The 25,674-nt window shown below is 58.1% G+C and overlaps 7 protein-coding genes across 7 annotated transcripts; 3 read left to right on the forward strand and 4 right to left on the reverse strand.

Moving 5' to 3' along the window:
- Positions 1–9,993: 9,993 nt before the first annotated feature.
- Positions 9,994–10,591, reverse strand: LOC135323885 (claw keratin-like). The gene has a single exon (XM_064498918.1). The coding sequence runs from the start codon at positions 10,588–10,590 to the stop codon at positions 10,207–10,209; it is 384 nt and encodes a 127-aa protein (XP_064354988.1). The 5' UTR covers position 10,591; the 3' UTR covers positions 9,994–10,206.
- A 1,872-nt stretch (positions 10,592–12,463) lies between these two features.
- On the forward strand, positions 12,464–13,188 carry LOC135323881 (claw keratin-like). The gene has a single exon (XM_064498911.1). It carries the CDS (start codon positions 12,465–12,467, stop codon positions 12,846–12,848), a length of 384 nt encoding a protein of 127 aa, XP_064354981.1. The 5' UTR covers position 12,464; the 3' UTR covers positions 12,849–13,188.
- A 1,647-nt stretch (positions 13,189–14,835) lies between these two features.
- Positions 14,836–15,447, reverse strand: LOC135323883 (claw keratin-like). The gene has a single exon (XM_064498913.1). It carries the CDS (start codon positions 15,436–15,438, stop codon positions 15,055–15,057), a length of 384 nt encoding a protein of 127 aa, XP_064354983.1. The 5' UTR covers positions 15,439–15,447; the 3' UTR covers positions 14,836–15,054.
- A 1,855-nt stretch (positions 15,448–17,302) lies between these two features.
- Positions 17,303–18,035, forward strand: LOC135323873 (claw keratin-like). Its single transcript, XM_064498890.1, has one exon. It carries the CDS (start codon positions 17,312–17,314, stop codon positions 17,693–17,695), a length of 384 nt encoding a protein of 127 aa, XP_064354960.1. The 5' UTR covers positions 17,303–17,311; the 3' UTR covers positions 17,696–18,035.
- A 1,648-nt stretch (positions 18,036–19,683) lies between these two features.
- Positions 19,684–20,287, reverse strand: LOC135323876 (claw keratin-like). Its single transcript, XM_064498893.1, has one exon. The coding sequence runs from the start codon at positions 20,284–20,286 to the stop codon at positions 19,903–19,905; it is 384 nt and encodes a 127-aa protein (XP_064354963.1). The 5' UTR covers position 20,287; the 3' UTR covers positions 19,684–19,902.
- A 1,864-nt stretch (positions 20,288–22,151) lies between these two features.
- On the forward strand, positions 22,152–22,884 carry LOC135323879 (claw keratin-like). Its single transcript, XM_064498909.1, has one exon. The coding sequence runs from the start codon at positions 22,161–22,163 to the stop codon at positions 22,542–22,544; it is 384 nt and encodes a 127-aa protein (XP_064354979.1). The 5' UTR covers positions 22,152–22,160; the 3' UTR covers positions 22,545–22,884.
- Positions 22,885–24,599: 1,715 nt separating this feature from the next.
- LOC135323886 (claw keratin-like) lies at positions 24,600–25,144 on the reverse strand. The gene is given in 2 exon segments (XM_064498919.1): positions 24,600–24,867; positions 24,869–25,144. Coding segments are annotated over 2 exon segments (384 nt in total). The 5' UTR covers positions 25,136–25,144; the 3' UTR covers positions 24,600–24,750.
- Positions 25,145–25,674: the final 530 nt, after the last annotated feature.

The raw sequence follows: 25,674 nt of genomic DNA on the forward strand, positions 1-25,674 counted from the left end.
GCCTTTATAAATGTCATGGTTGTTCTTTAGTGAAATAGACTACAAATTTTCTTTCTATAAAGAAAATATTCAAAGTATAAACTAAATATTTTTAGGAAGAAGAGAAACCACCTGTTGTTTCTCAAATACAGAACTCTGTTTTACAGGAACAGTAGAGGGCAAACAGAAGGGGAACAAAATATTATTTGCATCTTCTGCCACTTCAGCAGTCCAAATTTTTATTCTCTGAGGAACTGAGGGTGCACTAGGTTTTATTTTTAAATGAGCATTAGGGAGGTAAGTGTATGCAACTTTTTTTCCCTCTGGTAAACACCACTGGGACCACAGTATCACCGACTGAGTGTAATTTCAAGAAAGTGTGGTGGAATTTCTAAGAAGATCCCCTTATTTTCACACTAAATGTTTTAGTTCACTCTTGGGATGTGTAAATCAAAATAAAGTACAAATGAAGCACTTGAAAACAATGTTTTTTTAAAACTGTTTTTGAAACATTCAGAAAGTCATAGTTATTTCTTATTTGTTGATTTCTTAATATTGTTTTCCTTCTAATTCAGGCTACATGCAAGTTTCAGAAGTTCAGATATTCCCAAATATATGAATTGTGATTTTCAGTCATCTCTGGTCTGAGTATCTGTCATTCTCTTGTTCCTTCTTGTATCTCCAGTGAACTGAATTTGAGCTGAGGATGGCCCATAAAGCTTTAAGGTGAAAGAAGCCTGTGACCTTCATGTTGTCATGAGGAGATGAGAACAGACTAATGCTCCCAGATGTTAAGAAAACTAATTATATTAATTGAAGTTGTGATGTATTCAGAAAATCTAGTTTTCTTACTCTTTGCTCAGGTAAGAAGACTGGAATCCCTGGGTGAGGCAGTATTCTGTTTCGAAGAGTCACCAAAGCCAGCTGTCTCCAAAAAAGCTGAAGAATGCTGGAATGGCCATTAATTGTGCCGCAAAGTTAAGCATGTGTACGAGATCTTTCAAAGTTACCTAACTGATCAGGATTAATAGAATATTTTGATGTCTCAAATTGATATAGATCCTTGAAAATCAGCAACTGACTGAAGTTATGAAGTTATTTCATTTTCTAACGTGTCAGTAATAAGATTATATAATAATAATGTATCAATTGGAAATACGTACAGATAGGGTGTATTTGTGTGTGTGTATACATATAAAAAACCCATCACTTTTAAAGAGGTGATCCAGTTCTCCCTATTTTTTCTGATATCAGGTTATGACTGACAGTAGTACTGAAAACATCATCTTTTTAAATTATGAAAGATATTTTGTATAAGTTCAAGTATTTTTATTTTCTACATCATAAACAAAATTTGAACTTGAACATTTTGAACAAGTACAAAAAAGCACTGTGCTACCTGAAAGAGAAACCATTTCCAATTTCTTTTTGCTGTGCTGGAATATGTGATACATTACATCAACTGAGGACTTCTCTTAAAGATTAAAGTTATGCATAAGACATAGCTACTTTTAAGTGAAATTCAAATACATTCAGATGCTGAGTCTCTAGAGCACGGTCAGTTGAGGGAAATGAGTTGCCTCGATTTGCATTTTAGACTGTTATATCTGATGAGAATTTAACGTGATGATTCAGCACAGTTAACATGAAAAGCCTTTGTTAGAGGTGAACTGTCTGGCGTCATTTACCACAGGCATCTAGTGCGCTAGTGTCAATCAGAAGAGCGAATTTTCAGACCAGTGCTCGATGGACGTTGATTTGAGAATGTTTTGCCTGCCTGGACCCAAATGGAGCCTCTTTGGCTGTTCCCCAGGGACTCATTGGCACGTTTTCTCCGGATTTCTCCCTGTTCTTTGCCTGTGGCCTCCGCCAGCCTCTTCAATAACCTGCTGAGTTAGTGTCTAGCTTCTGCTTCATTCCCGGGATGCAGTTTTATCTGGATGCGAATGCAAATGAACTTTCCTTCTCCCCGGAGGACGGTTGCACTTGGCACTTACAAGATGAGACAAGAAACCCTCCAGCTACCTCTTCCCCTGCAGTCTATCCATCAGGGAGATGTCTGCGCCGAAGTCCATAATTCTGCTTTCCGTGTGCACGTTGGCGTGTTGACTGGAGACCTGAAGTCCCTGTGGACTGGAAAGATAATGTTTCCTCTTGGAAGTCATTTCTCGTGGCTACAGATCGCTCCAGCCTGGGAACCATCTCAGGAGGTTCATCCCTTCGTCATTAAGCTGTCAGTCACTTTTACTTCAGCTCTTCTCCCTCCCTGTCACGCGCCCTCCTGTTAATCAAGGGGGACAATTGCTTCCCATCGGAGCCTCCCGTTATGCAGGAATCTGCTGCCTTCTCTTCTCGTGTGAAACAGCCCTTCTGCACGGCGGGGCTGCGGGCCGCTCACCCCGAAGCGGGCCAGGAGACGGGGAGGCCAGAGCTCACGGCTCGCACGGGGGACATCGACCACGCCAAGTGGCCTCTGGTGCAGAAATGGCCATATTTAAGCTTTAGTATGCGCTGAGAACAGATGAAGACTAACTCCTGTGTGTTCTCGCATCAGATACCTTTTTCAGAGCTGCAGGAAACTTAGGAAGTCTGGCATTTTGTGTCTCGTTTTGAGCGTGTCTCAGGAGCGTAGCATAACTTGGGCTGGATATAGTCAGCAAATACTGATTTCCTCTTCTTAAATTACACATCTCTCAGCTAACATTTTGGAAGGAAGCAGCATTTTGGCTGTGTTTGGTGAAAGAGGGGCAGAGTTAAGGTGAACGTGAATTTTCAGAACTTTCTTGAAGAAGATAGAAATTGAGGTGTTCTGTGTGTCCTTAGCCTCAGACTTTACAGGGTGCTTAAAGCTGCAGATCTGAAAAATGAGTGACTCCTGTTTGTCACACCTCAGGTAAATGATTAGTTATATCAAGTATAGAGGAAAAAATACAACAGAAAACAGTAATATGATGCTAGATCTTTTAATGAGAGTAAGAAGAAGAGTATACAGCAGTTACAGCTTGTGGTAACACAGAATAGGAAGAGTATGCAGAGGTTCGAACACGCTGTAGATGAGGAGTTACTACATTGCAGAGAAGACGCTTCGCGGGGGGCCGCGGCGCAGGGCGACGAGCGGGGCCGTGGGCCCCACCACGAGGCTCTGCCGCCAGCGCAGCGCGACGCGTCGGCTTCGCCGGTCTGCGCGGCTATTCAAGCTGGGCTTGCCAGGGGTAGCAGCTGCCGAAGCTGTATTTACGGGTGTAGCAAGAGTAGGGGTACCAGGAGCGGGAGTCGAGGGAGTCGCCCTGGCTGTAGAGGCTGCGGGACTTGCGCTGTCCCCAGTAGTCGCAGGGGCTCTTGCAGTCGTAGCCCCAGTACTTCTGCACCGGCCAGTACTTGCAGGGCGGCCAGCACGCGTCGTCGCACGGGTTCTGCTGCCAGAAAGTCATCTTGCGGCAGTGGAGGGTGCGGGCCTGAAACACGGCAGCGGGGAAGAGGATGAGAGGCGCAGCTCGCTCAATCTAGCAAACCCCGCGTAAGCACGGGAAAGAGGGAGAGGAGAGAAGGGAGAACAGGGAACTGACCTAACACCTCATTTCTAGGCTGTACCTGGGCTGTTTTTTCCTTGATCTCCTTTCTGTATTTCTCACTTTTTTCCCTCCTTAGTAACACTTCATATTTCTTTTCTTGCTGCCACTGCCTGGAATTTGCAGTCCATTTTAAGAGAGAACTTTAGACTATTGGTAGGATTCAGTTCCCAGTGAGGAGATGGCTGTTTTCTCCTACATCAATATGCGAGGTTTCCCTGAAGACTGTGAGGACCATAAGTTAATAGACACTAGTTAATGAATAAATACAGTCAGCTGTTGCTGTTGAGAGATGGTATCAGAGGGGAAGTGGTGCCCTCATGGGAGGTGGCAGTGCTCTGCTGGCTGCAAACAGCAAGTTTGTGCCTTAATTGCCATTTGAACATGTAAGAACTATCAGAGCAGCTGAGTAAGTAATCTAATACACTGTTTTTATCTGCAAGAATATAATCTGTTGTCTGCTTCTAAATGAAGAAGCCTGGAATGCTTCAGTAGATAATAAAATAAGAAGATAAAATGCTCCTAGTGCACTAAGTGAAAAGCTAGACATGACAATCTTCAAAGCTTATGTGGCTGTTCTAATATCGCATTTTTAACAAAAATGAGTTGCACCCGTGTGGCTGTGGAATCACAGCCTTTACTTCTACTGCGCTGGTACTATCCGTATAGCGACAGAGCAAGAGCACAGCATGTACGGAGCAGTCCAGGCATAGCAGTAGGTCTGACTTACCAAGCTCAGCGAGGATGTGAGTCCTGAGATGCGAATGGAGAGTCCTGAATTTCTGTCCCTTTTATACATCTACCTGGCCAAGCCTACTGTGCTTTAAACTCATGTCCATCACAAAACAAATTTTCCTTTGCATGTCATTCCTTCAGTTGATGTAATTGTTTTCTGGCTTCTGATGATTAGTCAGTTTTTTGGCTTCTGAAAGCATGACATTGCATTGCAGTTTTCTTTCATGGTGAAGCTTCCTGGATCAATTATTTTTGTAGAATTAGTCTGCGGAAACCTGAGTTATAACAGGAAAGGGAAGGCAGGATATTTGGGACAGAGTTGAGTGAGACTCACAATCCCTGTTTTGGAGGGAGGGACAGTATTTCAGTATGTGAAGCTTGTAACAAACAAACAAACAAACAAACACGCACACAAAAACCCAAAACTCTGAATTGATTTGAGAAGAAACATTTCCAAAATTTTTGCAGAAATAATTGTGTAAACCATTTCATGTTTCTTTGTTTCAAAATCACTTTTTAAGGGCAGATTCTTAAGGTTTTTTGCATTTATTACTCATTTGTATTTATGATTGGCGCATAGCAATTAGTAATAAATCTAAAGGTTTTCAAACAGATACTGATATTTGAAATTTCATTTGAAATGTGTGCAAAATGCAAAGTATTATTTAATATGACATCTTTTTAATGTTGCTGAGGTGTTTAACTTAATACCATTAATGACAGTGAATAATGCCGAGCCTTGTGAGCAGAATGCGACCTGGTAAGCAGCAGCATCCTGGTGACCTTCGCCTCAAAACGCTGCTGTCTGCTTGCATCTGAAACCAGGATAATGACAGGCACGTTGGGTGTCCGGCGCCTTTCTCAGAATTTTGCATATCAAAGCCTTCATTAATACTTATTAAAGATTTACGTGTACAATGAGTTTTATTATTTAAATATTACTACTTCATTCTTGAAAACACCCTGGTGTTATGTAATATAGTTACTAAAAATGTGTATCCTGTTGTCCTGTTTCTGTCCTTTATTAATGTGGTAATTTATAGCTGCAGAACTGGGGCTCTAAAGGTTGTTTCTCCTAAAAATATATGCTATATATTCTGCTTTAAAGTTTATAGGCCAGTTCTCAGCACAGCAATATCCCCTTGCATGTAGGCATAAAATCAAAGGAGTGGTCTCTTTCCCTGTGCTACAGGAGATGTTGGAAGGGGTTGGTGTGAATATTATTAAATTTACGGAATACCTAGAAAGGAGAGGCTGCCCCTTTCACAGCTGTTTTGGGGGAAAAAAACACGTGATAAAGCGACCCCAGCTGTGGGGCAACATGCAGGGTGAGGCTGGGCCACCGAAAACGAGAAGTCTGGTAATTCACGCTTTCTGCACCTTCTTTAGCGTTGTTGCCGCGCAGAACAAGCGACCTCGGTGTGACGGTATTGGGGCTTAATTGCCCTCTCTCGTTATGAGATGAAAGAGCCCCGGAGGGTGTAGTCTGCGTGTCCCAGGAAAACCGGTGCCTGGCTGAGAGGAGTCACGGGACGGACGGGCGGATGCCCGGGGCAGAGCCGTGTTTCCGCTCCGCGGCCCCTATAAAAACGCGGGCCGCTGAGAGCTGTGCATTCGCTTCTCCTGGCTTGTTCTCCTCACCGAAGTGGGTAAGTCTGAACAGCTTTTACATGAAATCTAGTGTATAAGGGGGAAGACGTTTTGTGCTATATCCCCCCTGCCCTTCACCCTTGGGGTGGGAGATCTAAGTGTCAGGCGCTGCAGATCGCTGTGTTGGAAATTAAGGTTGCGATTTGATGAGGATTATTTATACTCGACATATTCTTTCCTCCCTGTATTTTCATTAATATTTGAGTGTCTGAGACTGTAAATTATGCACGAATCCCTCTTCCCTCCCCCCCCCCCCGAAGTTTTATCTTGGTTCTGCTCTGCAGAAATTCCCCATTAACTCCCTGAGGGCCCCAGTGCAGGTGGCACCGTTTGGTGTCTGGTCGCCAGTCGTGATCCTTGGGTGCAGTTGAGGGGCAGGCAGGAAGGTTCAACAAGGCTGGTTGATGGGTTGGGGGAAGACCTGGCGTTAAAACTCGGGATATGCAAGCAGGCATGCAAGGAGGGCGTTGGTGAGCGTGCCCGTGTTTGCCCGCTTTTTTCCTTGCTCTTGGGATTCACTGGAGTTTTGCTTGCTATTGGACTGTTGTCTCATGGGTTTCTTCTTCCCCGCTGCCGTGTTTCAGGCCCGCACCCTCCACTGCCGCAAGATGACTTTCTGGCAGCAGAACCCGTGCGACGACGCGTGCTGGCCGCCCTGCAAGTACTGGCCGGTGCAGAAGTACTGGGGCTACGACTGCAAGAGCCCCTGCGACTACTGGGGACAGCGCAAGTCCCGCAGCCTCTACAGCCAGGGCGACTCCCTCGACTCCCGCTCCTGGTACCCCTACTCTTGCTACACCCGTAAATACAGCTTCAGCAGCTGCTACCCCTGCTAAACCCAGAGGGTTTTAATGGGTAGCGAGGACTGAGGATTGATGACTGGATCCACGGCCGCTGTGACGGGGAGGGCTTGCAGAAGCAACTCGGCGTTTCTGTGAAACTTCTCCCTCAGTGTACTTCCAAAATTTTGCCTTGCTTTTTCCGTAGTGGCTTCTTTGCTCTGCACAGCTCTGATAGTGTACTGCAAGCAGGGCTTAATGTGGGTTTGAACAACTCATCTATGTCTCTTCGCAGTTAACATTAATGAAATCTAGACTGTGTATGTGCTGTCCTTTCTGTGGGTATGTGTTTCTGACTTTACTGCTGTTGAAGCTACACAAAAGAAAAGCGAATTGCCTGCTCTGTTTTGTTTCATTGGGTTCAAAGAGAGTAGGAAAAGTTTGAAAATGGAAATTGATAGTCAAATGCTACAGCTTTAGCAGCAAAAACGGCTTCAGCCAAAGCCGAGTGATTTTTCTGCTGATACAAAATTAAACCTCTGTATGTATTCGTTCTGCTTCTACTTCCTATTTCACTTTGAATCATGACCTTTATTCTTATTAAAATGTTACAGCATCGTTACATCTCTCTGTTTTTCTTTCACTTCTCAGTGTTTCATTCTGTTAATGCTTTGATTTATCATTGAGTCAGTGGCCTCTGGCTTGGATGTACCCAGATTCCCCTCCCCTCCCGCCCCCCCCAATTATGCCTTTAAGTCTGTCTTCGAATCACGGTGTGTATGTGAACATTGGATGTAACAGCTGTTACCACATCTTGGTGGTTATAAATACACAGACTGCCCATGGACAACCCCACTTTACCTGGAGGACAAGCCAAGGAGTCTGGAGGAAAGCCCTTGTTCTCGAGTGCTTTTGCGCTGGGAGTATCTGAGACGTTCTCTGGTTTTAGAGACCAAATCTCTTGCAAAACAGAAAATCGTGCACGTTCTGCTCACTTCAGGTGTTTGCAATGATTGCTGCGAGGCTCCATTTGAATGACAGTAAAAGGGCGTGAAGTTTTTGGGCTGTACAACTGCCCTGCTGTTACTCAGCAGAGATCCTTTGACGCAAGGCCAAAGCGACTATTATTCATTACTGAAGTACCTAACTGACAGCAGTAATAAACTCTTAATAGTATGATACTGTAATGCAGTCTAGGCATAAAATAGCCTGTGCAGTGCTTTGAAATTCCTATTAAGCCTTAGAAGCTTTGTTATGGCTGTAATTGCCATCCTTTGAATGCATGCAAATAGAGGTGCTTTGAGGGTAGTCTCACAAAAGGGAATAACAGGAGGAACCAAACCCAACCGCGCTGTGCTACGCTACCCCGGCGTACAGGAGTAGCAACGTCGTGGGACGAGCTGTGGGTTATGCTTCCCAGCAAGCTGCAGAGTTGAGCCTTTTTGCTGAGAAGGTGCTCACTGGTTTCGGTGCAGAAGTGCATTGCTGGTGGCTCCTAACCTATCTCAGCTTTAAGGATTGCAGCTTTAGCTGGATCCAGTCATAATTTCAGAAGCTGTTTTCATCCAGAAAGGTCAGTTTTCTTGCAGGTCCAGAATTTTAAGATACTGAAACTTGTTTATTTGTAGGAAATAAGTAGATGCTCTGGCACAACATAAACAGGGAATGGGATGGCTTTATTCTACATCAACTCATAGAAGAAAATAGCAGGTATTTCAGAAGACCTGGGTCAGATGCTGTATCCCACAACTATCTTGGGTCTTAATACAGCCCATGGTTCCAATTCATGTCCCTGTGCCTTGGCCCCGTTGCCCCAGCCCTCATCACTGTCTAGTTGTGCTTTCCTAGTTTTCCTCCAAAGCTAACAAAGTGATTTCAAGGCACATGTATTAAATGCTAAAGTTTTTTTAAAAAGTTCTTTATGTAGTCTTAAGAAGTCTGTTTAACTCAAAAATTCACTAATATTTGCATTTCAATATCCATGGTAAAAATGTGCTTGCAGAAGCTATTAAATTTGTAATATCAGAGATTGCCCATGCAAGAATGAGTATTAGCTTAAAATAAGCAGGAAGTCAGAAGAATATGCATTTTAAAAAAATAGTATTATTCCCCATGAAAGTGATAATGGGCTCTTAATGCCATATTAACATCTACGAAGAGTATTGAAATCCTTAATTCTGAAGGGTCTTCAATAACCTCACCTCCGCTTTCCTTTAAATGCTGACTAACAGAGGCAGTCTGAGATTCAGGTCACAGCACAGACTAGAATGAAATCCAGTCTAACACGAGAAGACAAAGTCACTAATTCTAGGCTCTATTATGGTTGTTTGCAGATCCACATTTCAAGGAAAATTTGAGGGCTATAAAATTATATTCTGACTAAAGCATATATGAAAATGGCTTAGCATGCACTTCTGAAGTGACTATTATTTAATAGTGAAGCACTTAACAAGAGTAGTAAACATTGAATACAGTAATGGTACACAATGAGCATACAAAAAGTCATGAGTGTCTGTGAAGTGCTTTGAACTTGGAAACATTGTTTACTTCTCCTTGAAAAAAGGAACACTGAACATCAAATACATCTATTGCCTATTTACTGTCCAAAGCTGCCTCTGACAGTGAGGTTAACAGCTTGTTTGTAGTCTTCTCTGCTGCATTTTGAGGCCGTTCTCCTGAGCTCCCGCGGCTTCCCCCAGCCCATTTTAGCAAACGCACTTGGAAACTGATAATTAACCCAGGCGGAAGGGAATCCGGGAAGACGTGCATATGTCTCGGCTACCCCTTCTGCAAGCCTCCAACACGCACCAGGCAGAGCAGGATGGCCAGAGCTCGGCAGCAGCCCCCGGCAGGCCACGATGCTTTCCCCATTTGCCCCCACCTCTGAGGGTGACTCTTTAGCAGCCCATGAAGGGCAGGAACAGAGCCCTGTGCTGGCCGTGCGGGGGATGTCCAAGAGCTTCTGCACCACGTCCACCGCCCTTTGGCCAGTGCAAAGCGGGACTGGGAAACGCAGCGGGGTTCAGTGCTGCTGGTGACGGGGGCAGCTCACGAGACGGGCTCTCCAGGGCCCAGCCGCAGGGCGAGCATTGGGTGTTGCTGTGATGCAGCAACCGAGGTGCCCCCAGGCCCCAAGCGTGCTGCTGTGGGAGCTGGGAGAGCCCCGGGCAGTCCGGGCCGGGGCTGGGGGCAGCTGGGGAGGCAGCAAGGAGGAAGAACCACCAGGGGCCAACACTGCGATGCAACACGGCTTTTATTGCGGCTGCCGAGGGAGGAGGCACACGGCGAAGAGCAGGGTCCTGGCCACGGCGAGGCCAGGGTCTCCGTGCAGAGGGGGAGAGCACCGACGAGCACCAGCTGTGCAGCAGGAGGAGGCACCCGGCGCTCGGCTGCGCTGTCACGCGGGGCTGAGGCCAGGCTGGGTGCCAGGGCTCAGGAGGTGCCGGTGGATGTCGGGAGCCGTCCTTGGTGCGTGGCCGCGCCAAGCGTGGGGCTTAGCAGGGCCCGCAGTTGCCGTTGAGGTAGCGGTGGCCAAGGCCCCCGGAACCGCAGCTCCCGTAGCCCCCAAGGCTGCCGTAGCCCCCAAAGCCTCTGAGGCCCCCAAGGCCTCCAAAACCCCCAAGGCCTCCGTAGCCCCCACGGCCTCCAAAGGTGCCGCCGTAGCCCCCTGCAATGCCGGGGACTCCCGCCGAGCCGACGATGCTGTGCTGCGGGAAGGAGCTTAAGATGGGCCCGGGGATGGTGACCGCCACGGCCGGGGGCTGGATCACCACCGTGGAGTCGGGGCACTGCCGCACGCAGGGCTCGTTGCAGGAGTTGGCGAGCGGGGCCGGGCCGGCCACCCCGCAGGGAGAGGCGCACAGGTCGGAGCAGGACATCCTTCGGCTTGTCGGGGAAGCTGTGAGACAAGGCAGAGCCCGGGCTCAGCGCAACGCCGCAGCACTAGTGCCCCGCGCTGCCACCAGAGGCTCTGGCCCATCTCGGGCAGCCACTGCAACAGCCGGCACCACACTGGAAATGCCCCTGGAGACCACTTGCCCTCCTGGAGTGCTCCCAGCTACAAACTCGCACAGAGCACAGAGCAAAAGCGCCCTCGCCCAAGCCAGGGCCAAAGTCCCAGAGCAGCCCGGAGAGGCGACTGCACTGCTCAGCTGCACACCTTGCATCTAAGCCCTTTGACGGCCAACAGCCCTCCTTCCCGCTGCCCTCCAGCAGCACCACCCCCTCCAGAACGGTAACAGCGTCGAAAGCCGTGCTGGAGCACGCAGCAAGGAGCACAGCGGAGAAGTCGGTGCGGAGAAAGTAAAGAGGCAGAGATGCTCTGCACTTACTGGGCTGATGAAGCAGTTCAAGCGGAGGCAGCTGGATAGAGGGCTGCAAAGCCCGGAGCTCTTTTATACGCGTGGCCGAGGCCCCGGGCAGCGACCAGGGGGCGGGTGCCCCGGTTAATCCGGCCGTAAAGCGGGCAGGCATCACGCATCATCGGACGATGCGGGGCAGTTCTGCCGCACCGCGCTGGGGACACGTAACGACATGAAAGACAACACGCCGTAAGAGCTGCCAACAGCAGCAATAAAGCCCGGTTGGCTCCTGATGCCCCGCCTGAGGGTGTCTGTACGGGGCCCCCACGCAGACGGGCTGTGCCTGTGCCGAGCGTGATGGCCCTGCTCTTCGCATGGCCCTCCAGTGGTCTCGGCGGCCCCGGGTCCCCCGTTGCGCACAGGCAGGGAGACGGGGGAGACTTGGTGGTGCCCATGTGCCCCAGCCCCGTGTGCCCCAGCCCTCGCTGGTGCGGGGCGATGGCGGGCACTTGAGGGCCACCCCGGCAGGCTGCCATTGCGTCCCCATTTCCCCTGAGCGCCCGGCACCTCTGTTCACCAGCCCATAAAACGGGGCTAATTACACACGTGCTGGGTGTACCCGGCACGTGCAAGCGCGTCTGCAAGACGCCCATTACTCTTTTACAAGTTCAAAGTGGGGGATTAGGAGCATATTGGGCTTTACTGCTATCGTCAGCTATTACGGTGTGTTGTCTTTCCTGTCACTGTGTGTCACGGCTTTGCCCTCCGGGCACCACCTTGCTCTCCAAGGCATGTTTGCATGGTGGGTGCTCAGCGCGGTGGGGCAGAACTGCCCCGCATCGTCCGATGATGCGTGATGCCTGCCCGCTTTACGGCCGGATTAACCGGGGCACCCGCCCCCTGGTCGCTGCCCGGGGCCTCGGCCACGCGTATAAAAGAGCTCCGGGCTTTGCAGCCCTCTATCCAGCTGCCTCCGCTTGAACTGCTTCATCAGCCCAGTAAGTGCAGAGCATCTCTGCCTCTTTACTTTCTCCGCACCGACTTCTCCGCTGTGCTCCTTGCTGCGTGCTCCAGCACGGCTTTCGACGCTGTTACCGTTCTGGAGGGGGTGGTGCTGCTGGAGGGCAGCGGGAAGGAGGGCTGTTGGCCGTCAAAGGGCTTAGATGCAAGGTGTGCAGCTGAGCAGTGCAGTCGCCTCTCCGGGCTGCTCTGGGACTTTGGCCCTGGCTTGGGCGAGGGCGCTTTTGCTCTGTGCTCTGTGCGAGTTTGTAGCTGGGAGCACTCCAGGAGGGCAAGTGGTCTCCAGGGGCATTTCCAGTGTGGTGCCGGCTGTTGCAGTGGCTGCCCGAGATGGGCCAGAGCCTCTGGTGGCAGCGCGGGGCACTAGTGCTGCGGCGTTGCGCTGAGCCCGGGCTCTGCCTTGTCTCACAGCTTCCCCGACAAGCCGAAGGATGTCCTGCTCCGACCTGTGCGCCTCTCCCTGCGGGGTGGCCGGCCCGGCCCCGCTCGCCAACTCCTGCAACGAGCCCTGCGTGCGGCAGTGCCCCGACTCCACGGCGGTGATCCAGCCCCCGGCCGTGGCGGTCACCATCCCCGGGCCCATCTTAAGCTCCTTCCCGCAGCACAGCATCGTGGGCTCGGCGGGAGTCCCCGGCATTGCAGGGGGCTACGGCGGCACCTTTGGAGGCCGTGGGGGCTACGGAGGCCTTGGGGGTTTTGGAGGCCTTGGGGGTCTCAGAGGCTTTGGGGGCTACGACAGCCTTGGGGGCTACGGGAGCTGCGGTTCCGGGGGCCTTGGCCACCGCTACCTCAACGGCAACTGCGGGCCCTGCTAAGCCCCACGCTTGGCGCGGCCACGCACCAAGGACGGCTCCCGACATCCACCGGCACCTCCTGAGCCCTGGCACCCAGCCTGGGCTCCCTTCCTGCCCCGCTCGGCCCCCCAGCTCCGCACAGGAGCGTGCCGGACCGCCTCACGCCTGGACGGAGCCCGACGGGGGTGTCCTCCTGCCCCGCTGGAGCTTTGCTCCCAGCTGCGCTGCCCCACGACGGCGTAGCTGAGCGCCGGGTGCCTCCTCCCGGGGCACGGTTGGTGCTTGGTTGCACCCCGCACCTCTGCACGGAGACCGTGGCCTCGCCGTGAGCACGCGCCCTGCTCTTCCCCGTGTGCCTCCTCCCTCGGGAGCTGCAATAAAAGCTGTGTTGCATCGCAGTGTTGGCCTCTGCTGGTTCTTCCTCCTTGCTGCTTCCCAGCCCGGCCCTGGCCCCGGCCCTGGCCCTCGGCCCAGCCCCAGCTCCCACAGTGATGCCTCATTAGGGGAACCTGCGGGAGCTGCCTTGCCCCCCCCGGATGCCCCTTCTGCGGCACGGCCCTCCACGGGACGCTCGCCCACAGCGGAGGACTCCTGTGGCTCCTGCTGCAACGCCTTCTCCCTCTTTTCTCTCCCCCTTTTCTTCCCAGCTTGGGCTGCCCCGCACCAAGCGCAAGAAGAGCTATTGGGCACGGCAGGGCACTGGGTGCCCTTTCCCCGCCGTTCCCATGGGCTGCCTCCACCCCCAGGGCCACGGGGCTGGTGGACCCACCCAGAGCCCCCGCAAGGCCAAAGGCCCAGGGCAGAACCTCTGCCCAGGAGATGGCTCCATAGGGGAGGGGGTGCACAACCACCACCACACCCCACCAGCCTTTCCGCAAGCTCCTTCAGCTTCCTTCCTTCCCTCCTCCTCCTGCTGCTGCTGCTGCTGCTGCTGCTGCTGGTCCCGGATCTCCCTCGGCCCCATCCTTCCCCGCAGCGCTCCAGCAGAAGCTCTTCCCTGCCTTTCCCCTCTGTCGCCCAACTCCAGCCCTGGGGACACGGCTCTGCTGGGGAAGGACACCTGGAAAGGAAACCTCCTAAAGGGAAAAAGGGTGGAGGACAACTTCAGCTCAGGCGCAGGAGCGGGATGTGCGCACGTGGAATGGAGCCGTGCCTGGGTTTGCCGTTGGGCTCCTTTTTGCCCAGCCTCTGTCTTCACAACTGTGCATGGAGCCTTTTTCATGACCTCCCCAACAGGGACCAACGTGCTGCCCTGCTCCTTTGACCGCTGCCCTGGCAGACGCTGTCTCTGTGCAAGGCACCAGGCAGCACCAGGATCACACGATGCTCAGGTGGCTGAGGAGGGAAGGGACCTCCGCGGCACATTCGTGCCAACCTCTTGCTCAGAGTTCTTGCCCTCACGGGCGTCAGGATGCCCCTGCACTTCCCAGGGCCGTTGAGAGGAGCCGGGATCCCTCAAACCCCCAATTCCCCAAGCGGAAGGGGATCCGGGAAGACGTGCATATGTCTCGGCTACCCCTTCTGCAAGCCTCCAACACGCACCAGGCAGAGCAGGATGGCCAGAGCTCGGCAGCAGCCCCCGGCAGGCCACGATGCTTTCCCCATTTGCCCCCACCTCTGAGGGTGACTCTTTAGCAGCCCATGAAGGGCAGGAACAGAGCCCTGTGCTGGCCGTGCGGGGGATGTCCAAGAGCTTCTGCACCACGTCCACCGCCCTTTGGCCAGTGCAAAGCGGGACTGGGAAACGCAGCGGGGTTCAGTGCTGCTGGTGACGGGGGCAGCTCACGAGACGGGCTCTCCAGGGCCCAGCCGCAGGGCGAGCATTGGGTGTTGCTGTGATGCAGCAACCGAGGTGCCCCCAGGCCCCAAGCGTGCTGCTGTGGGAGCTGGGAGAGCCCCGGGCAGTCGGGCCGGGGCTGGGGGCAGCTGGGGAGGCAGCAAGGAGGAAGAACCACCAGGGGCCAACACTGCGATGCAACACGGCTTTTATTGCGGCTCCCGAGGGAGGAGGCACACGGCGAAGAGCAGGGTCCTGGCCACGGCGAGGCCAGGGTCTCCGTGCAGAGGGGGAGAGCACCGACGAGCACCAGCTGTGCAGCAGGAGGAGGCACCCGGCGCTCGGCTGCGCTGTCACGCGGGGCTGAGGCCAGGCTGGGTGCCAGGGCTCAGGAGGTGCCGGTGGATGTCGGGAGCCGTCCTTGGTGCGTGGCCGCGCCAAGCGTGGGGCTTAGCAGGGCCCGCAGTTGCCGTTGAGGTAGCGGTGGCCAAGGCCCCCGGAACCGCAGCTCCCGTAGCCCCCAAGGCTGCCGTAGCCCCCAAAGCCTCTGAGGCCCCCAAGGCCTCCAAAACCCCCAAGGCCTCCGTAGCCCCCACGGCCTCCAAAGGTGCCGCCGTAGCCCCCTGCAATGCCGGGGACTCCCGCCGAGCCGACGATGCTGTGCTGCGGGAAGGAGCTTAAGATGGGCCCGGGGATGGTGACCGCCACGGCCGGGGGCTGGATCACCACCGTGGAGTCGGGGCACTGCCGCACGCAGGGCTCGTTGCAGGAGTTGGCGAGCGGGGCCGGGCCGGCCACCCCGCAGGGAGAGGCGCACAGGTCGGAGCAGGACATCCTTCGGCTGGTCGGGGAAGCTGTGAGACAAGGCAGAGCCCGGGCTCAGCGCAACGCCGCAGCACTAGTGCCCCGCGCTGCCACCAGAGGCTCTGGCCCATCTCGGGCAGCCACTGCAACAGCCGGCACCACACTGGAAATGCCCCTGGAGACCACTTGCCCTCCTGGAGTGCTCCCAGCTACAAACTCGCACAGAGCACAGAGCAAAAGCGCCCTCGCCCAAGCCAGGGCCAAAGTCCCAGAGCAGCCCGGAGAGGCGACTGCACTGCTCAGCTGCACACCTTGCATCTAAGCCCTTTGACGGCCAACAGCCCTCCTTCCCGCTGCCCTCCAGCAGCACCACCCCCTCCAGAACGGTAACAGCGTCGAAAGCCGTGCTGGAGCACGCAGCAAGGAGCACAGCGGAGAGGTCGGTGCGGAGAAAGGAAAGAGGCAGAGATGCTCTGCACTTACTGGGCTGATGAAGCAGTTCAAGCGGAGGCAGCTGGATAGAGGGCTGCAAAGCCCGGAGCTCTTTTATACGCGTGGCCGAGGCCCCGGGCAGCGACCGGGGGCGGGTGCCCCGGTTAATCCGGCCGTAAAGCGGGCAGGCATCACGCATCATCGGACGATGCGGGGCAGTTCTGCCCCACCGCGCTGGGGACACGTAACGACATGAAAGACAACACGCCGTAAGAGCTGCCAACAGCAGCAATAAAGCCCGGTTGGCTCCTGATGCCCCGCCTGAGGGTGTCTGTACGGGGCCCCCACGCAGACGGGCTGTGCCCGTGCCGAGCGTGATGGCCCTGCTCTTCGCATGGCCCTCCAGTGGTCTCGGCGGCCCCGGGTCCCCCGTTGCGCACAGGCAGGGAGACGGGGGAGACTTGGTGGTGCCCATGTGCCCCAGCCCCGTGTGCCCCAGCCCTCGCTGGTGCGGGGCGATGGCGGGCACTTGAGGGCCACCCCGGCAGGCTGCCATTGCGTCCCCATTTCCCCTGAGCGCCCGGCACCTCTGTTCACCAGCCCATAAAACGGGGCTAATTACACACGTGCTGGGTGTACCCGGCACGTGCAAGCGCGTCTGCAAGACGCCCATTACTCTTTTACAAGTTCAAAGTGGGGGATTAGGAGCATATTGGGCTTTACTGCTATCGTCAGCTATTACGGTGTGTTGTCTTTCCTGTCACTGTGTGTCACGGCTTTGCCCTCCGGGCACCACCTTGCTCTCCAAGGCATGTTTGCATGGTGGGTGCTCAGCGCGGTGGGGCAGAACTGCCCCGCATCGTCCGATGATGCGTGATGCCTGCCCGCTTTACGGCCGGATTAACCGGGGCACCCGCCCCCTGGTCGCTGCCCGGGGCCTCGGCCACGCGTATAAAAGAGCTCCGGGCTTTGCAGCCCTCTATCCAGCTGCCTCCGCTTGAACTGCTTCATCAGCCCAGTAAGTGCAGAGCATCTCTGCCTCTTTCCTTTCTCCGCACCGACCTCTCCGCTGTGCTCCTTGCTGCGTGCTCCAGCACGGCTTTCGACGCTGTTACCGTTCTGGAGGGGGTGGTGCTGCTGGAGGGCAGCGGGAAGGAGGGCTGTTGGCCGTCAAAGGGCTTAGATGCAAGGTGTGCAGCTGAGCAGTGCAGTCGCCTCTCCGGGCTGCTCTGGGACTTTGGCCCTGGCTTGGGCGAGGGCGCTTTTGCTCTGTGCTCTGTGCGAGTTTGTAGCTGGGAGCACTCCAGGAGGGCAAGTGGTCTCCAGGGGCATTTCCAGTGTGGTGCCGGCTGTTGCAGTGGCTGCCCGAGATGGGCCAGAGCCTCTGGTGGCAGCGCGGGGCACTAGTGCTGCGGCGTTGCGCTGAGCCCGGGCTCTGCCTTGTCTCACAGCTTCCCCGACCAGCCGAAGGATGTCCTGCTCCGACCTGTGCGCCTCTCCCTGCGGGGTGGCCGGCCCGGCCCCGCTCGCCAACTCCTGCAACGAGCCCTGCGTGCGGCAGTGCCCCGACTCCACGGTGGTGATCCAGCCCCCGGCCGTGGCGGTCACCATCCCCGGGCCCATCTTAAGCTCCTTCCCGCAGCACAGCATCGTCGGCTCGGCGGGAGTCCCCGGCATTGCAGGGGGCTACGGCGGCACCTTTGGAGGCCGTGGGGGCTACGGAGGCCTTGGGGGTTTTGGAGGCCTTGGGGGTCTCAGAGGCTTTGGGGGCTACGGCAGCCTTGGGGGCTACGGGAGCTGCGGTTCCGGGGGCCTTGGCCACCGCTACCTCAACGGCAACTGCGGGCCCTGCTAAGCCCCACGCTTGGCGCGGCCACGCACCAAGGACGGCTCCCGACATCCACCGGCACCTCCTGAGCCCTGGCACCCAGCCTGGGCTCCCTTCCTGCCCCGCTCGGCCCCCCAGCTCCGCACAGGAGCGTGCCGGACCGCCTCACGCCTGGACGGAGCCCGACGGGGGTGTCCTCCTGCCCCGCTGGAGCTTTGCTCCCAGCTGCGCTGCCCCACGACGGCGTAGCTGAGCGCCGGGTGCCTCCTCCCGGGGCACGGTTGGTGCTTGGTTGCACCCCGCACCTCTGCACGGAGACCGTGGCCTCGCCGTGAGCACGCGCCCTGCTCTTCCCCGTGTGCCTCCTCCCTCGGGAGCTGCAATAAAAGCTGTGTTGCATCGCAGTGTTGGCCTCTGCTGGTTCTTCCTCCTTGCTGCTTCCCAGCCCGGCCCTGGCCCCGGCCCTGGCCCTCGGCCCAGCCCCAGCTCCCACAGTGATGCCTCATTAGGGGAACCTGCGGGAGCTGCCTTGCCCCCCCCGGATGCCCCTTCTGCGGCACGGCCCTCCACGGGACGCTCGCCCACAGCGGAGGACTCCTGTGGCTCCTGCTGCAACGCCTTCTCCCTCTTTTCTCTCCCCCTTTTCTTCCCAGCTTGGGCTGCCCCGCACCAAGCGCAAGAAGAGCTATTGGGCACGGCAGGGCACTGGGTGCCCTTTCCCCGCCGTTCCCATGGGCTGCCTCCACCCCCAGGGCCACGGGGCTGGTGGACCCACCCAGAGCCCCCGCAAGGCCAAAGGCCCAGGGCAGAACCTCTGCCCAGGAGATGGCTCCATAGGGGAGGGGGTGCACAACCACCACCACACCCCACCAGCCTTTCCGCAAGCTCCTTCAGCTTCCTTCCTTCCCTCCTCCTCCTGCTGCTGCTGCTGCTGCTGCTGCTGCTGGTCCCGGATCTCCCTCGGCCCCATCCTTCCCCGCAGCGCTCCAGCAGAAGCTCTTCCCTGCCTTTCCCCTCTGTCGCCCAACTGCAGCCCTGGGGACACGGCTCTGCTGGGGAAGGACACCTGGAAAGGAAACCTCCTAAAGGGAAAAAGGGTGGAGGACAACTTCAGCTCAGGCGCAGGAGCGGGATGTGCGCACGTGGAATGGAGCCATGCCTGGGTTTGCCGTTGGGCTCCTTTTTGCCCAGCCTCTGTCTTCACAACTGTGCATGGAGCCTTTTTCATGACCTCCCCAACAGGGACCAACGTGCTGCCCTGCTCCTTTGACCGCTGCCCTGGCAGACGCTGTCTCTGTGCAAGGCACCAGGCAGCACCAGGATCACACGATGCTCAGGTGGCTGAGGAGGGAAGGGACCTCCGCGGCACATTCGTGCCAACCTCTTGCTCAGAGTTCTTGCCCTCACGGGCGTCAGGATGCCCCTGCACTTCCCAGGGCCGTTGAGAGGAGCCGGGATCCCTCAAACCCCCAATTCCCCAAGCGGAAGGGAATCCGGGAAGACGTGCATATGTCTCGGCTACCCCTTCTGCAAGCCTCCAACACGCACCAGGCAGAGCAGGATGGCCAGAGCTCGGCAGCAGCCCCCGGCAGGCCACGATGCTTTCCCCATTTGCCCCCACCTCTGAGGGTGACTCTTTAGCAGCCCATGAAGGGCAGGAACAGAGCCCTGTGCTGGCCGTGCGGGGGATGTCCAAGAGCTTCTGCACCACGTCCACCGCCCTTTGGCCAGTGCAAAGCGGGACTGGGAAACGCAGCGGGGTTCAGTGCTGCTGGTGACGGGGGCAGCTCACGAGACGGGCTCTCCAGGGCCCAGCCGCAGGGCGAGCATTGGGTGTTGCTGTGATGCAGCAACCGAGGTGCCCCCAGGCCCCAAGCGTGCTGCTGTGGGAGCTGGGAGAGCCCCGGGCAGTCCGGGCCGGGGCTGGGGGCAGCTGGGGAGGCAGCAAGGAGGAAGAACCACCAGGGGCCAACACTGCGATGCAACACGGCTTTTATTGCGGCTCCCGAGGGAGGAGGCACACGGCGAAGAGCAGGGTCCTGGCCACGGCGAGGCCAGGGTCTCCGTGCAGAGGGGGAGAGCACCGACGAGCACCAGCTGTGCAGCAGGAGGAGGCACCCGGCGCTCGGCTGCGCTGTCACGCGGGGCTGAGGCCAGGCTGGGTGCCAGGGCTCAGGAGGTGCCGGTGGATGTCGGGAGCCGTCCTTGGTGCGTGGCCGCGCCAAGCGTGGGGCTTAGCAGGGCCCGCAGTTGCCGTTGAGGTAGCGGTGGCCAAGGCCCCCGGAACCGCAGCTCCCGTAGCCCCCAAGGCTGCCGTAGCCCCCAAAGCCTCTGAGGCCCCCAAGGCCTCCAAAACCCCCAAGGCCTCCGTAGCCCCCACGGCCTCCAAAGGTGCCGCCGTAGCCCCCTGCAATGCCGGGGACTCCCGCCGAGCCCACGATGCTGTGCTGCGGGAAGGAGCTTAAGATGGGCCCGGGGATGGTGACCGCCACGGCCGGGGGCTGGATCACCGCCGTGGAGTCGGGGCACTGCCGCACGCAGGGCTCGTTGCAGGAGTTGGCGAGCGGGGCCGGGCCGGCCACCCCGCAGGGAGAGGCGCACAGGTCGGAGCAGGACATCCTTCGGCTTGTCGGGGAAGCTGTGAGACAAGGCAGAGCCCGGGCTCAGCGCAACGCTGCAGCACTAGTGCCCCGCGCTGCCACCAGAGGCTCTGGCCCATCTCGGGCAGCCACTGCAACAGCCGGCACCACACTGGAAATGCCCCTGGAGACCACTTGCCCTCCTGGAGTGCTCCCAGCTACAAACTCGCACAGAGCACAGAGCAAAAGCGCCCTCGCCCAAGCCAGGGCCAAAGTCCCAGAGCAGCCCGGAGAGGCGACTGCACTGCTCAGCTGCACACCTTGCATCTAAGCCCTTTGACGGCCAACAGCCCTCCTTCCCGCTGCCCTCCAGCAGCACCACCCCCTCCAGAACGGTAACAGCGTCGAAAGCCGTGCTGGAGCACGCAGCAAGGAGCACAGCGGAGAAGTCGGTGCGGAGAAAGGAAAGAGGCAGAGATGCTCTGCACTTACTGGGCTGATGAAGCAGTTCAAGCGGAGGCAGCTGGATAGAGGGCTGCAAAGCCCGGAGCTCTTTTATACGCGTGGCCGAGGCCCCGGGCAGCGACCAGGGGGCGGGTGCCCCGGTTAATCCGGCCGTAAAGCGGGCAGGCATCACGCATCATCGGACGATGCGGGGCAGTTCTGCCCCACCACGCTGGGGACACGTAACGACATGAAAGACAACACGCCGTAAGAGCTGCCAACAGCAGCAATAAAGCCCGGTTGGCTCCTGATGCCCCGCCTGAGGGTGTCTGTACGGGGCCCCCACGCAGACGGGCTGTGCCCATGCTGAGCGTGATGGCCCTGCTCTTCGCATGGCCCTCCAGTGGTCTCGGCGGCCCCGGGTCCCCCGTTGCGCACAGGCAGGGAGACGGGGGAGACTTGGTGGTGCCCATGTGCCCCAGCCCCGTGTGCCCCAGCCCTCGCTGGTGCGGGGCGATGGCGGGCACTTGAGGGCCACCCCGGCAGGCTGCCATTGCGTCCCCATTTCCCCTGAGCGCCCGGCACCTCTGTTCACCAGCCCATAAAACGGGGCTAATTACACACGTGCTGGGTGTACCCGGCACGTGCAAGCGCGTCTGCAAGACGCCCATTACTCTTTTACAAGTTCAAAGTGGGGGATTAGGAGCATATTGGGCTTTACTGCTATCGTCAGCTATTACGGTGTGTTGTCTTTCCTGTCACTGTGTGTCACGGCTTTGCCCTCCGGGCACCACCTTGCTCTCCAAGGCATGTTTGCATGGTGGGTGCTCAGCGCGGTGGGGCAGAACTGCCCCGCATCGTCCGATGATGCGTGATGCCTGCCCGCTTTACGGCCGGATTAACCGGGGCACCCGCCCCCTGGTCGCTGCCCGGGGCCTCGGCCACGCGTATAAAAGAGCTCCGGGCTTTGCAGCCCTCTATCCAGCTGCCTCCGCTTGAACTGCTTCATCAGCCCAGTAAGTGCAGAGCATCTCTGCCTCTTTCCTTTCTCCGCACCGACTTCTCCGCTGTGCTCCTTGCTGCGTGCTCCAGCACGGCTTTCGACGCTGTTACCGTTCTGGAGGGGGTGGTGCTGCTGGAGGGCAGCGGGAAGGAGGGCTGTTGGCCGTCAAAGGGCTTAGATGCAAGGTGTGCAGCTGAGCAGTGCAGTCGCCTCTCCGGGCTGCTCTGGGACTTTGGCCCTGGCTTGGGCGAGGGCGCTTTTGCTCTGTGCTCTGTGCGAGTTTGTAGCTGGGAGCACTCCAGGAGGGCAAGTGGTCTCCAGGGGCATTTCCAGTGTGGTGCCGGCTGTTGCAGTGGCTGCCCGAGATGGGCCAGAGCCTCTGGTGGCAGCGCGGGGCACTAGTGCTGCGGCGTTGCGCTGAGCCCGGGCTCTGCCTTGTCTCACAGCTTCCCCGACCAGCCGAAGGATGTCCTGCTCCGACCTGTGCGCCTCTCCCTGCGGGGTGGCCGGCCCGGCCCCGCTCGCCAACTCCTGCAACGAGCCCTGCGTGCGGCAGTGCCCCGACTCCACGGCGGTGATCCAGCCCCCGGCCGTGGCGGTCACCATCCCCGGGCCCATCTTAAGCTCCTTCCCGCAGCACAGCATCGTGGGCTCGGCGGGAGTCCCCGGCATTGCAGGGGGCTATGGCGGCACCTTTGGAGGCCGTGGGGGCTACGGAGGCCTTGGGGGTTTTGGAGGCCTTGGGGGTCTCAGAGGCTTTGGGGGCTACGGCAGCCTTGGGGGCTACGGGAGCTGCGGTTCCGGGGGCCTTGGCCACCGCTACCTCAACGGCAACTGCGGGCCCTGCTAAGCCCCACGCTTGGCGCGGCCACGCACCAAGGACGGCTCCCGACATCCACCGGCACCTCCTGAGCCCTGGCACCCAGCCTGGGCTCCCTTCCTGCCCCGCTCGGCCCCCCAGCTCCGCACAGGAGCGTGCCGGACCGCCTCACGCCTGGACGGAGCCCGACGGGGGTGTCCTCCTGCCCCGCTGGAGCTTTGCTCCCAGCTGCGCTGCCCCACGACGGCGTAGCTGAGCGCCGGGTGCCTCCTCCCGGGGCACGGTTGGTGCTTGGTTGCACCCCGCACCTCTGCACGGAGACCGTGGCCTCGCCGTGAGCACGCGCCCTGCTCTTCCCCGTGTGCCTCCTCCCTCGGGAGCTGCAATAAAAGCTGTGTTGCATCGCAGTGTTGGCCTCTGCTGGTTCTTCCTCCTTGCTGCTTCCCAGCCCGGCCCTGGCCCCGGCCCTGGCCCTCGGCCCAGCCCCAGCTCCCACAGTGATGCCTCATTAGGGGAACCTGCGGGAGCTGCCTTGCCCCCCCCGGATGCCCCTTCTGCGGCACGGCCCTCCACGGGACGCTCGCCCACAGCGGAGGACTCCTGTGGCTCCTGCTGCAACGCCTTCTCCCTCTTTTCTCTCCCCCTTTTCTTCCCAGCTTGGGCTGCCCCGCACCAAGCGCAAGAAGAGCTATTGGGCACGGCAGGGCACTGGGTGCCCTTTCCCCGCCGTTCCCATGGGCTGCCTCCACCCCCAGGGCCACGGGGCTGGTGGACCCACCCAGAGCCCCCGCAAGGCCAAAGGCCCAGGGCAGAACCTCTGCCCAGGAGATGGCTCCATAGGGGAGGGGGTGCACAACCACCACCACACCCCACCAGCCTTTCCGCAAGCTCCTTCAGCTTCCTTCCTTCCCTCCTCCTCCTGCTGCTGCTGCTGCTGCTGCTGCTGCTGGTCCCGGATCTCCCTCGGCCCCATCCTTCCCCGCAGCGCTCCAGCAGAAGCTCTTCCCTGCCTTTCCCCTCTGTCGCCCAACTCCAGCCCTGGGGACACGGCTCTGCTGGGGAAGGACACCTGGAAAGGAAACCTCCTAAAGGGAAAAAGGGTGGAGGACAACTTCAGCTCAGGCGCAGGAGCGGGATGTGCGCACGTGGAATGGAGCCGTGCCTGGGTTTGCCGTTGGGCTCCTTTTTGCCCAGCCTCTGTCTTCACAACTGTGCATGGAGCCTTTTTCATGACCTCCCCAACAGGGACCAACGTGCTGCCCTGCTCCTTTGACCGCTGCCCTGGCAGACGCTGTCTCTGTGCAAGGCACCAGGCAGCACCAGGATCACACGATGCTCAGGTGGCTGAGGAGGGAAGGGACCTCCGCGGCACATTCGTGCCAACCTCTTGCTCAGAGTTCTTGCCCTCACGGGCGTCAGGATGCCCCTGCACTTCCCAGGGCCGTTGAGAGGAGCCGGGATCCCTCAAACCCCCAATTCCCCAAGCGGAAGGGAATCCGGGAAGACGTGCATATGTCTCGGCTACCCCTTCTGCAAGCCTCCAACACGCACCAGGCAGAGCAGGATGGCCAGAGCTCGGCAGCAGCCCCCGGCAGGCCACGATGCTTTCCCCATTTGCCCCCACCTCTGAGGGTGACTCTTTAGCAGCCCATGAAGGGCAGGAACAGAGCCCTGTGCTGGCCGTGCGGGGGATGTCCAAGAGCTTCTGCACCACGTCCACCGCCCTTTGGCCAGTGCAAAGCGGGACTGGGAAACGCAGCGGGGTTCAGTGCTGCTGGTGACGGGGGCAGCTCACGAGACGGGCTCTCCAGGGCCCAGCCGCAGGGCGAGCATTGGGTGTTGCTGTGATGCAGCAACCGAGGTGCCCCCAGGCCCCAAGCGTGCTGCTGTGGGAGCTGGGAGAGCCCCGGGCAGTCCGGGCCGGGGCTGGGGGCAGCTGGGGAGGCAGCAAGGAGGAAGAACCACCAGGGGCCAACACTGCGATGCAACACGGCTTTTATTGCGGCTCCCGAGGGAGGAGGCACACGGCGAAGAGCAGGGTCCTGGCCACGGCGAGGCCAGGGTCTCCGTGCAGAGGGGAGAGCACCGACGAGCACCAGCTGTGCAGCAGGAGGAGGCACCCGGCGCTCGGCTGCGCTGTCACGCGGGGCTGAGGCCAGGCTGGGTGCCAGGGCTCAGGAGGTGCCGGTGGATGTCGGGAGCCGTCCTTGGTGCGTGGCCGCGCCAAGCGTGGGGCTTAGCAGGGCCCGCAGTTGCCGTTGAGGTAGCGGTGGCCAAGGCCCCCGGAACCGCAGCTCCCGTAGCCCCCAAGGCTGCCGTAGCCCCCAAAGCCTCTGAGGCCCCCAAGGCCTCCCAAAACCCCCAAGGCCTCCGTAGCCCCCACGGCCTCCAAAGGTGCCGCCGTAGCCCCCTGCAATGCCGGGGACTCCCGCCGAGCCGACGATGCTGTGCTGCGGGAAGGAGCTTAAGATGGGCCCGGGGATGGTGACCGCCACGGCCGGGGGCTGGATCACCACCGTGGAGTCGGGGCACTGCCGCACGCAGGGCTCGTTGCAGGAGTTGGCGAGCGGGGCCGGGCCGGCCACCCCGCAGGGAGAGGCGCACAGGTCGGAGCAGGACATCCTTCGGCTGGTCGGGGAAGCTGTGAGACAAGGCAGAGCCCGGGCTCAGCGCAACGCCGCAGCACTAGTGCCCCGCGCTGCCACCAGAGGCTCTGGCCCATCTCGGGCAGCCACTGCAACAGCCGGCACCACACTGGAAATGCCCCTGGAGACCACTTGCCCTCCTGGAGTGCTCCCAGCTACAAACTCGCACAGAGCACAGAGCAAAGCGCCCTCGCCCAAGCCAGGGCCAAAGTCCCAGAGCAGCCCGGAGAGGCGACTGCACTGCTCAGCTGCACACCTTGCATCTAAGCCCTTTGACGGCCAACAGCCCTCCTTCCCGCTGCCCTCCAGCAGCACCACCCCCTCCAGAACGGTAACAGCGTCGAAAGCCGTGCTGGAGCACGCAGCAAGGAGCACAGCGGAGAGGTCGGTGCGGAGAAAGGAAAGAGGCAGAGATGCTCTGCACTTACTGGGCTGATGAAGCAGTTCAAGCGGAGGCAGCTGGATAGAGGGCTGCAAAGCCCGGAGCTCTTTTATACGCGTGGCCGAGGCCCGCG

The sequence above is a fragment of the Dromaius novaehollandiae genome, chromosome 29, assembly GCF_036370855.1.
Source record: "Dromaius novaehollandiae isolate bDroNov1 chromosome 29, bDroNov1.hap1, whole genome shotgun sequence".
Classification (NCBI taxonomy): domain Eukaryota; kingdom Metazoa; phylum Chordata; class Aves; order Casuariiformes; family Dromaiidae; genus Dromaius; species Dromaius novaehollandiae.

Coding starts and splice junctions, on each gene's coding strand:
- LOC135323885 (XM_064498918.1), bottom strand. CDS start 10,590: ATGTCCTGCTCCGACCTGTGCGCCTCTCCCTGCGGGGTGGCCGGCCCG.
- LOC135323881 (XM_064498911.1), top strand. CDS start 12,465: ATGTCCTGCTCCGACCTGTGCGCCTCTCCCTGCGGGGTGGCCGGCCCG.
- LOC135323883 (XM_064498913.1), bottom strand. CDS start 15,438: ATGTCCTGCTCCGACCTGTGCGCCTCTCCCTGCGGGGTGGCCGGCCCG.
- LOC135323873 (XM_064498890.1), top strand. CDS start 17,312: ATGTCCTGCTCCGACCTGTGCGCCTCTCCCTGCGGGGTGGCCGGCCCG.
- LOC135323876 (XM_064498893.1), bottom strand. CDS start 20,286: ATGTCCTGCTCCGACCTGTGCGCCTCTCCCTGCGGGGTGGCCGGCCCG.
- LOC135323879 (XM_064498909.1), top strand. CDS start 22,161: ATGTCCTGCTCCGACCTGTGCGCCTCTCCCTGCGGGGTGGCCGGCCCG.